We start from the raw sequence: 11,236 nt of genomic DNA on the forward strand, positions 1-11,236 counted from the left end.
CGTGAGGAGATCAAGGGTCATACTGCCCCATGTAAGTCCAACTCTCATCACGACATAGTACACCTGAGGGCTCCACCTTGGCAATCCTAAAGCCCCCTAAAGACAAAGAAAGACCAGGGTTTTGTCTCTCAGATGACAGAATGGCATTGAGGTCTCTTGCCATCTCCTGCAGCAAGTAAACTTTTCCTTCACAAAAACCTAGACTTCCATACATAATCTCACAAAAGGTAAATCCTTGTGTTTAGCTTAAATTACACCCAAGTTTGAAACTTCTTGGAGGAAATGATTGACTTTTACAGTTCCATCATCCTAGCCCAAGTTTTTAAGATTAGAGCACTTTGCCTACTTCTCCTAGCATGATAAGAAAAAATAAAGTTCACTTTCTACATTACATTTTCTACCAACTCATCCGCTTATTCTTACCCCATCATCCAAAGCAAAGTCTAGGCAGAAATGTGAAAAGGGTCACCAAAAGTTTTAGCTTATTTAAACATTTACAGAACAGAATTTGACAGGAGGGATGAGAATAATCGTATTTTATTTTATGGAACTTAAATCCTTTACATGCATTATATCTAATGTTCCATGCTTTTGCAAGGATGAATTTTTCTATTGTTAAGGGTGAAGAAGGCTCAGGTAGAAGAGATAAGGGTAAGAAAGGCTATCTTAAAGTAAATTAGAAAATATATATTGGTGTGTGTGTGTGTGTGTGTGTATTTACTTTAAGGGTAAGAAAGTCTATTTTAAAGTAAATTGGAAAATATATATTTGTGTGTGTGTGTGTGTGTGTATTTACTTTAAAAATATCTAGAAGGATATGTCAAATGTAATACTTATGCTTCCTGAAGGAAAACATTATGGGTTACCTTTCTCTCTCTCTCTCTCTCTCTCTCTCTCTCTCTCTTTTTTATCTACACTTACTAACTTTTGTACAACAAAAACATGCACTACTTATATAATTTTACTTATTATTTTAAAAAATTTAAAAAGTATTTTTTAAAGTAAACAGATTCACAGTAGTATTAACAGAAAAATAAACCACATCTGGAACAGCTCGGAACAAAGTCTGAAGGATTTCTGGGCTCAATGCTGAAGAAGACAGAGAGCGAAGTTCCGGGGACCCACACCACTCTCCAAAACCCTATCTCCCTCCTCTCTGGACAGGATGCTCAAAGTGATTTATATACCATTTAACAAATTTTATCCTCTATACCACACAGTTCAGGCAAGAGAGAGCACGAATCACCACACAAAAACAGCATAGTCCCAGCACCTGCCGACTCTGCCAAGGAGACTGGTTTCTACCAACTTACCACGTAATTATGTCTAACACTTGCTTTACAATCCAGTTTATGGATTCTGGATGTTTAATAAACAGTTACTACTCAGTTCCCTGCTATTAAACACTAGGTAGTTACAACAATTAATTAATAATACCCGTAGGCTATCAGGAGTCCATAATACTACCAGCTGGTCATGCTCTCCCGGTTGACATTATCATCTGGATCGGCCTCGCAGCTCAAAGAACATGCTTCTTTTTCCTTATGGCCCCTTCCCTAGTGGGTACCTCAAATTGGGGTGCTCAGGCAGAATGCATGCAGGCAATATATATTTGCATTATCTGCTGTTCCTCTAAAGGGGAAAACCCTTTTTGTAATTACAGACACACTTCCCTCAAGTGGAAAAATAAATCTATGTACATATGTGGATTTTTGCACAGCATGTCAGAATTATACACTGTCAACCTTGCCTGCTAGTATGAGCTCAAAATTATCCCAAACCCCTGAGCTGCCTCATTCTTCTTTTCCTACACCAATTTTTCCTGGCACTCATTGTACCCCTACGTCTCAACTCAAGGATGGGATGGTTTTAAGCAAGGAATTTCACTGCCCACTGAGATTCCATTAGGAATCCACTCCCACCAAGCCATGGACTGAGTATAAAAAGTGTTCTTGAGCCCTCCAGCCCCATCTCTTCATACTCACTGTTACTGGACTTAAGGTCGCGGTGGATGATGGGGACAATTGCCTCATCATGTAAGTAGTTCATCCCTCTGGCAATCTGCACAGCCCAGTTCACCAGGATGTCCGGGGGAATCCTTTTCCCAGATAACACTCTATTCAAAGGCCCTCCACGTGCAAACTCCATGACCAAGCAGAGGTTGGGTTCCTTCAGACACACACCCCTAAGGGCAATGATGTTGGGGTGCTTCAGCATGGCAAAGAGCTTGGCCTCCTGGCGAACATTCTCTATGGTTTGGCTGATGTCCTCATCGGGGTCATGGCGAGCTGCTTTCACGGCAACCTCATCCCCTATCCAGAAAGCACGATAGACCTTCCCAAAGCCCCCGATGCCAATAATCTCTTCCAGGGTTAGCTCCGCAAAATCAATCTCTAACACTGAGAAAGAAAAGAAAAAAAGAAGTCAAAAACATTCTGAAAACACCCTTGAATCACCCATTTACCTGGAGGGTTAAGAGCAAGTTGTCTGTTCACTTGGCTTTTTTGTCTCCCCACTGTAAGGAAAACTCCAAAAGGGCAGGAAATGTTAACCTATTGCATTATTCTTAATGACTAGCACATAGCAGGCATTCAACAAATATTCATGTAATAATTTCTATTTGGAACATCATACAGAATGTCATACCAAGACAAACCATTTTAACTAAAGGGAACACAGAAGGAGATCGTTTTACTGTGTACTAGATGAGGAGAAGCGTACAACCCAGTGACAAGGCAGACACACAACAACCAAACCACGGTGTGAAAAGAACCTTTAGAGCAGTATAATCAGATCAGGAAAAACACCAACTCCCACTGCAGGACAAGGATTAAGAGGGTGAGTGGGAAAGGATTCTCAGGGAAAGCAACATTGGGAATGCACCCTAAAGAATGAGTCTGCTAGAGGGGAGCACCTGGCTGGCTCGGTCAGTAGAACATGCTTGACCTCGGGGTTATGAGTTTGAGCCCCATACTGGGTGTAGAGATTACTTAAAAATAAAATCTTAGAAAATGAGTGGGAGGGATCTCATCAGGCAGTGAAGATCAGGGGTGGGAGAAGGACAATCCAAGCAAAGGGAAGGTCATGAGCAAGAACATGGGGCATGAGAGTACATGGCATATTAAGAACTGTAGGGAGTCCAGTATGGCTGCATTAGATGCATTAGGATACAAAATGAGGCTCAAAGTGTTGTTGGGGTCACCTAGGCTGTGAAATGTTTTAAAAGTCATTCTGAGAGGCTTGAACTTCACACTGTGAATGATAGGACTAGCACATTTTTAAGTAGAGGAGTGCTTTTAGACTGGGACTTAGAAAGGACATCAACTCTGGCAGCCATGGGGACTATAACCTGGCAGATGGGGAGCCTACTGCAAAAGGTACCACTAAGGAGGCCACTGAAGTAACCCAGGCATGCAAACACCAAGGTCTGAATAGCAGCAACAGTGAAGACAGAGAGTGTGCAGTAAACTGGGAGGATATTTTCAAAACGCGGTTCTACCAGGACCTGGTGACTAGGATATGTGGGAAAGGAGCCTCCCAGGAGACATCTTACTCCAGAAGTCACCTGCTCCACAGCTCTATCCTGATTCTCCCAGTACCACACCCAACCACTCATCTTCTTTCCAATGCAGAGTTTGAATCTAGGGTACCTGATTATATCTTCTGCTCTGTTTGGAAAGGCTTCCATGGATAGATAATAATAGCTATCAGTGATTATAAATCTTGAGCTAGATAAGGTGTTGCTATATGAGTAAAGTGCTATTTTATGTTTCTCTCATGAAAACCCTGTGCTGTGTCTTCTCAGTTTGTCTTTACCTGGCTGACTCATATTCAACCCTCAGGTCTCAGCTTAAACAAAATCTCCTAAGAGAACTTTTCCTAACCCTTGCCTCAATGAGGTCAGGCCCCCATCAAACATATCCATAACAGTCTCTGTTTGGCAAGACTCGGCAAGGTTTAATTACTTGTTCAGTGCCTGCTGTCCTGCTAGATTGTGAGATTCACAAGGGCAGATTCTGTCTGCTTTACTCACCACTGTACTCATCCTGCTGAACACTCAGCAGGTAAGTGATAGTCAAGTAAAATGGGGGCAAAATCTAACTCAGTAGGGACTAAACCAAACTCAGACAGACCTGAAAAGTTGAAAAAAAAAAAAATGCATTGGACCTCCTGAAACAGAGAAAATAAGGTTGCTAAAAAACAAAACAAAACAAACAAACAAAAAAAACGAAGAAAACAAAGATACATTTCTGAACTTTTGGCAAGATCAGAAGAGGAAATGCCCACTGCTGTTCTCTTCCTTCCTCAGCCAGCTCCAGGATGCCTCCATCTTCCACTCAGATGCTGGCAGTCCTCAAACCTCTATTCTCCCTGAATTAGAGTATTCCTAGCCTATCTAGGGCTAACATTCATTTGTAGTTTACAATGCAACTGGCAGTCTGCACAAAGGAATACAAAAAGTTATACAGAAGGTATAGCCCCATCTTGACCCAAAAGTTTCAGCTGTTCAAGCTTTTCATCTCAATCTGGCACTCTTCTCGAAGAATCAATGGTGTGGCTGGTCCTGCAGACAAACAATCAACATCTGCTCTACAATTCTCTACATGATCATTCAGAGGCCCGAAAGTTAAGAACTACATTTCCCAGACTCCCTTACCGCTACTGTTCTGCTTCTGCCAATTAGATGCACAAGATAGGGAAGGCAGAAGTGAGATGGACACCATATTCTTGCTTTTCTCCTGGCAAGCATGGCTGTGGAGAAGTAGGATTTTCCTGCATGTCAGTCATTAGCTCTAGGCAGATGGAGAAAGGAATGTTGTAAAGTCAAGTGGTTGCCTAATCTCTGGACAGTAACTACAAGAGGGTGTTCCTAAGATTGACAGCTTCAATGTCACCCCCTGATTCTGTACGTTTCTAATTAGAGAAGTGGTGGCTTGCCGGGTGGGCCAGGTCTGCAATGTTCTGAGAGTTGTTCCCACAGATCCAGCTAAGAGCCCCTTCTCCCTGCCCTTCCAACACTTCTGTAAGCACTCATTTTCCTGTGCTAACTCACTTTCTGCTTAAAATAGCTTAAATGTTTCTGGGTCCTAAAATGAATCCTGATTACTAATTCTTGTCTTATCTCATTTATATGAATGAGAAAAACATGGGTATATTAAGGGGCTGTTAGAAACTCTCTTGGAAAGGAGCGCCTGGGTGGCTCTGTGGGTTGAGTGTCCGACTCTTGATTTCGGCTCAGGTCACGATCCTAGGGTCATGGGATTGAGCTCTGCACAGAGCTCTATGCTGAGCGTGGAGCCTGCTTAAGATTCTTTCCCTACCCCACCCCCGTGCACCTCTCCCTGACTTGTGTTCTCACTCATACACACACTCTCTCTTTCCATCTCAAATAAAAGAAAAAAAGAAAAAAGAAAAAGGAAACCCTCTTGGAGAAATATGTAAGTTATGTCAGGACTCTCCTTGGTCATGGAGGGAAGGAACATTCACTTTTCTTTTCTTTTTTTTAAAGATTTTATTTTTAAGTAATCTCTACGCCCAATGTGGGGCTTGAATTCATGACTCTGAGATTGAGTTGCAGGCTCTAATGAGCCAGCCAGGTGCCTCAAACATTCACTTTTTCTAACAGCTTCTACACTGATGAAAAGATATGTCTCTGTAACAAGTTGGCATTTACACATCTTATTTCCTCAACTGAATATCTGAATTTTCCTTAAGGGAATAAACTGTTCAGTACTTTGTTTTATACCCTCCCTTCTTTCCTCTGTTCTGAGGCATAGTTGTAAACACACAGGACGTGTTAAGTACTTATTTAAACGTACAAGGATTTAAAAGAAGGGATTCTGAATCAGGGTGCTGAAAGGACAGCTCCTCAAATGGCATTTCACAGAAGACGGAAAACCTCTGTGGGGAAGGGAAAGTGATAATCTCTCTCTGGTAGAACATAAACTCTCAGGTTCTTGCTAACTAGCTAAGGAAATAGTATGACCAGCCTTCAAGAAAAGTATAGAGCACAGCTTGCAAGCAGATAGAAGATAGAACAGTGAGGACTGGGGGAGGGTACTTTCTTTTCTCCTCCCTGTGAAGATTCCTTTGGGTAGGAACTAGACCTTCACTGCAGCTGAGAGAATGTGGGGCTCTCCTTTCCCCCTCCAGTCAAGACCTGGTTTTAAGTAAAAATCAGGTCAAGTCACATTCAGTACATTTTTCAGTTTCTGTGGATGGATATTTTCAGGAATATCAAGAACAAAACCTTATTTCTTTCGTTTTTGCAGTCAAGATGTTATTCTCTCTCAATTGTATTCTTGGAAACTAAATGTATAGGCACATTCTGGTGGGTTTGGGCGAGTGAATGGTACACACGTGACTCATTTAAAAATCCCAAGTATGCCTGAAAATACATTCTTATGTTTCTAGTAGATGTAAGAAAAAAATGTAAATTAGTAATAACCTTAATTTATACCCTGCTTGAAAACAGACACAATCCTCCTGTAAAGAAACTGTTTTTTTTTTTTTAAATAACCTAGGGCTATTTATCTCTCATGATGATAAATTTGGAACTGTACATTTTTCCTCTTTCGCTAAAAAAAAAAAAAAAAAAAAGATGAATGAGTTCCTAGGTTATTTGTATTTGTCAGCTCCATGGAAAGCTAAACTTTCATATCTACATTGGTGGGGATAACTGCACTATGTAAATATTAGATGATTTCTAGTATCACTATTTTTTTTAAATTTGTCACAAGGTTTGGTAATTTCCCCTCTTTTGAATGAAGTTTGAAACAAAATTTTCAGTTTGAAAAGCAATATTTGAAACTAAAACTGAACATTATTACTTAACTGAGTGTCTGCTGTTCTTAATCTAATGTCACAATTCATGCCTCAAAGGAGAAATTCAAAAGGGTAACTGGGGAAAAGCTGTCAGTGGCTCAATTTTATTCCAAGTCTTTGGAGACAAGGTTGCCAATCACCTTTATTTTCTGAGTGACACTAACTGAACTGGTGGACACAGGAGACCCATCAGAGCACCTGTTAGCAACTTCCCATGTTCATCTTTACCAAAGCACTGCACTGAAATGATGTATTTACATCACCAATCTCCCTCGGGCATGATTTACAAGCACCTCCTTATCTTATTATTTCTTTATCTCTTGGTATTTAACACAGTATCCATCTTTCACAAGGCACTCTAATTGGTTTTTGGATGAAATTAAACTTTCTGAATTATCAAGAATTAATCCCATTCAAGTTCAGAACTCGTGGTGAGACTAAATAAAATAAGTTACCAGGACCTTCAAAAATCATGTTCTTCAAGTCAGTTCTTTTAAGAAGCACAAAGTACTCCCTACTTTCTCATCATCTGAATTCCACATACAGGAATCTAGTCTACCCAAGGTAACTTTTGTTACATTAAAGATTAAGTCCTGGCTCTGTGCTGTCAGTTCAGAGCCTGGAGCTTGCTTAGGATTCTGTGTCTCCCTCTCTCTCTGCCCCTCCCCCACTCACGCTCTGTCTCTATCAAAAAATGAAGAAAGGATAAAAAAAATTTTTTTTAAGATTAAGTCCTGGGCACCTAATGGAGGAGCTGCTAATGTAGCACACTGTGGACACATCTGGTGTTCTGCAGATGAGTTCTTCCAGCCCAAGTCATATTCACTCTTGACTGCTTGACAGCTGGAAGTACAGACATTAAAGAAACTGAGTCCCTGCTCAGGAGCCTCACATAGCTCTCCTACTCTGACATTAGCTGTAAAAAAAAAAAAAAAATCACAAGAAGTCACCCACAAAGAAACTCACAATTTGACTTCTGTTTAAAACTACACTGTGTCTAATATGTCAGGCCATTCTTCCAATCTCTTCCAATATGTGACCATGTTCACCTTCAACACTATTTCAGACCCGTATGCTAGGACCCTTAGCCTACACCTTCCCAGTACTACAGGCAAAAAGATTTAACACTCAGAAACAATTTAAAGTCATTTGTCCCCTCCAGGCTTTATATAGATCAAATTGTAGAAACACGAAGTTTTAAATTGAATGAGAGGGAGATAAAAACAAAGGGAACTAAGGATTTGAACATCAATTTGATAGTCAAAACACCAATAAAAAAGAACAGAAAAATAAGGAAAGAGGTTGTGACTTTCATATTAAGTGATGGTATTTTATAAACATCTTAAATAAAGTAACACAATTCTTCAGGTGAAAATAAGTTATAGGACCAGAAAGATAAATGGTTTGTTTGTTTCAGAAAGATAAATGTTACAAGTGAAATTTAAAAATTCAATGTTGGCCCTGGGAATGACTTTTTTAATTGACTAAAATGCAAAGTATACAAAATCTGGAATAAACAATAATAAATATGTATTAACAAAACCTGTATTAGCAAGAAAGAAATTAAGAGAACCCTCAAATATAAAACAGTGTAAACTGCACAGAAGATATTTACATCTTTCTTCTAAAACCACCTAGCAGAACTGATTAAGGAATTCTAATGGCAATTTAACTCCTTTAAAACAAAACAAAACAAAACAAAACAAAACAAAACAAAACAAAAAAGGGAATTTTATAGCAGGGTGTGGAACAGGGGGCTCCTGGGAAACTGATGAAAACCAGGACACTGGAAGAAAGGCCCTGGGAGGGACCCGTGGGCATGGTCCGCTTGAGATTTGGCAAATACCAAATATAGGCAAGGATCTAGGATGAGAAGAAAGGAGAAATGTATTATGTGAACAGCCTGGGTGTCAAGAGACTGGGATTTAGCCACTCTCACGGGGGAAGATCTTTTTCCCTCTCTAATCATTTCTCACCCCATCACCTGCTTCTCCACACACTAGACCCTTCTCAGTGAGACTCCTAAAGGTACAACTTCTGAGATACATGATTGCGATCCAAGAAATAGACAAGACGTTTCAAAGACACTTCCGACCCGAGTTCACACAGGCTTCCGGGACTTGAGAGCCGGCCCAGCCAGCCCTGCGGGAGACACCCCCATCTGCTCCCTAGCAAATGCCTTGAAGGGGCGGGGACAGGCGGCAGAAGAGGTCAGGAAGGTCCCTGATTTGGGGACTAAGGTTAGGACAGAAACTACCAGCTGGCCTGAAATCCTTCCACAGTTGGGGGGAGCGGGGAGTGGGAAATGGGGAGATTCTCACGCTGGGGCTTCAGGAGGTGGAAAGCAGACGCTGCCGCTGAGGTGGTCAGATGAAGGTTAAGGAGCCCGAGCGCCTGAGGTTCCAGGCAAGGCCTGCGGCATCTCTACCTTACCCAGCGCACCCACCAAAGCCCCTACAGCGCGAGCGCGCGCGCACACACCCACCCGCGGGTCAATCATTCCCCACCCGTTACGAGACCACCCCTAGGCCTCCAGCTCCCCCCTCCCCGCCCGGCCCCGCGGCCCCGCCTTCGCCTTACACTGAATGGGCGGGTAGCAACTGGGGTCCTCGCCGCCGTGCTGGCAACGACTGGAGAAGGCGCTGCGCGGGGTCACGTAGTTGCTGGGGAAGATGCCCACCCGCTGGTTCAGCTGCCCGGTCCACCAGCCCTCGTCGCCGGACACCTGCGAGTCCTTGGACAGCACCTCCACCACGTCGCCCAGCCGCAGGGTCAGCTCGTCCTCGCCTGCAGCCTCGTACTCGAACACCGCCGTCCAGTAGGGCAGCGGTGCTTCGGAACCCAGCTCCCCGGGGGCCGCCGCCGCCTCCTCCTCCTCTTCCTCCTCCTCCTCGGCCGCGGCCCCCGCTCCATCCTCCCCCGGCGGGGCGGCAGCGGCGGCGCTCGCCAGGCAGCCGAGAAGCGCTCTGGAGGGCTCCATGGAGCGGCCGATCCATAGGGTGCGGGGCTGCCGCCGCCCGCAGGAACCGCCGCCGCCTATTGTTCATGCGGCTCCGCAGAGCTGGGGGGACCCCCCTCCCCCGACGGCGGCCGCAGGTAGGGCCCGGGCTGGCGGGGCGGGGAGAGCCGGCTCGCTGGGGCTGGCGCGGAGCGGCGACAAGTGCGCCGAGCGCGAGTGCTCACCGCGGCATGGGGGCGCGGCGGGCCCGAGCCCCCGCCTTCGCGCTCGCCCCCCCGGGGCGGCCTGGCCACCTCCGCCGCGGGTACCTGCTCGCGCAGCCGGTGCCCGCCGCCGCCCGCTGGCCGCCGCTCCCCTTTCCGCGCCGCGCCCCGCCCCCAGCGCCGCCCGCACGCCCGGGACCACCTGACGCGGACCTGGCTCCGCCCCAGGCCTGCGGACCCGAAGGGGCGGGGCCGCCCGGCACCGGACCCACCCCCCACACGCCAACCCGCCCTCCCATTGGCCGCGGCCGACCGTCCGCAGGTTCCTCCCGCCTGCCACCCGCCCGCCCCTCTCCACCGCCGGCGCCTACGTGTCCCTCCCCCGAGGCCCCGCCCCCTTTTGCGGGCTCTCATTCTCAACCCCAGGTCGACCCATTTCCCTCTCCCATTGGCCCGCGGCGGCTCCAACCATTGGTCCGCGCTACCTGTCCATTTCTTGCGAGAGTTCAACACCTCCTGGCTGGAGGAGGCTGCGGCCTCATTGGGTGCATGCGGAGGGATGGGTGGACCCAGAAAGGTAAGGCCGAGCCTCCATTCAGACCAAAAAGGCTGTGGGAGGCTGCGCCCTTTGTTTGCTGGCGTAGGGCAGTGGCCCCGTTGGCCAGCACCTGTGCTCTTGATCCTAAAGTGAGCTTTTGAGAGGGAGCAGAGGAAGAGAGCTGGGTTGTACCTCCCCCGCCAGAGCCCTTTCTTCTCTAGCTCCCTCCTGCAGTTGGGTTCTCCCCGCTCTTGGATGTGCGTCTGCCCCTGTCCAACCAGGTGGATCAGCTTCCGCTCCCAGCCCCACTCCCACCCAGGAAACCTTTCATCTCTATCAGGCCTTTAGGCCCATTGGAACGTTCTTTAGAAGCACTCCTAAAACTACAGTTCCCGCCCTTTTCACACAGTTCCCGCCTTTGTAAGAGATTCCAATCTTTTTAGAATTGGCACTTTTTAGAATTCAGAGAGAATGAATGAGAGACCACCTTACTGGGGCTTCAAACTGAGGCCGGAAAGCTCAGTTTGAAAACTATCCGTGAAGAGAGTGCTTGGCCTCTCTGAAGAGACTCGGTTTTTCTACTTTTGCTCGAATGAATTGCACCTCAGATCATGCTGATCTCTAGAAATCAGATTAAGAACCAAAGTAGAATATACACACGGACCAATGCTACAGTTCATGATCAAGGACCAACCTTTTCCTACATCTTTT

General features: G+C 45.5%; 1 protein-coding gene across 3 annotated transcripts in view; it reads right to left on the bottom strand.

Annotated features, from left to right (window-relative positions):
• MAP3K9 (mitogen-activated protein kinase kinase kinase 9) overlaps positions 1-9,886 on the bottom strand; it is an 80,924-nt gene extending 71,038 nt beyond the window's left edge. For all 3 annotated transcript variants that reach the window (XM_030319447.1, XM_030319445.1, XM_030319446.1), the window contains exons 1-2: positions 9,406-9,886; positions 1,986-2,399 (exon numbers count right to left, since the gene is read on the bottom strand). In XM_030319447.1, the coding sequence (XP_030175307.1) occupies positions 1,986-2,399; positions 9,406-9,805 (814 nt within the window). In that variant the 5' untranslated portion in view covers positions 9,806-9,886. The remainder of the gene's footprint in view (positions 1-1,985; positions 2,400-9,405) is intronic.
• Between the last annotated feature and the right edge of the window lie 1,350 nt (positions 9,887-11,236).

Source organism: Lynx canadensis, chromosome B3 (genome assembly GCF_007474595.2).
Source record: "Lynx canadensis isolate LIC74 chromosome B3, mLynCan4.pri.v2, whole genome shotgun sequence".
In the NCBI taxonomy this organism is placed as follows: Eukaryota; Metazoa; Chordata; class Mammalia; order Carnivora; family Felidae; genus Lynx; species Lynx canadensis.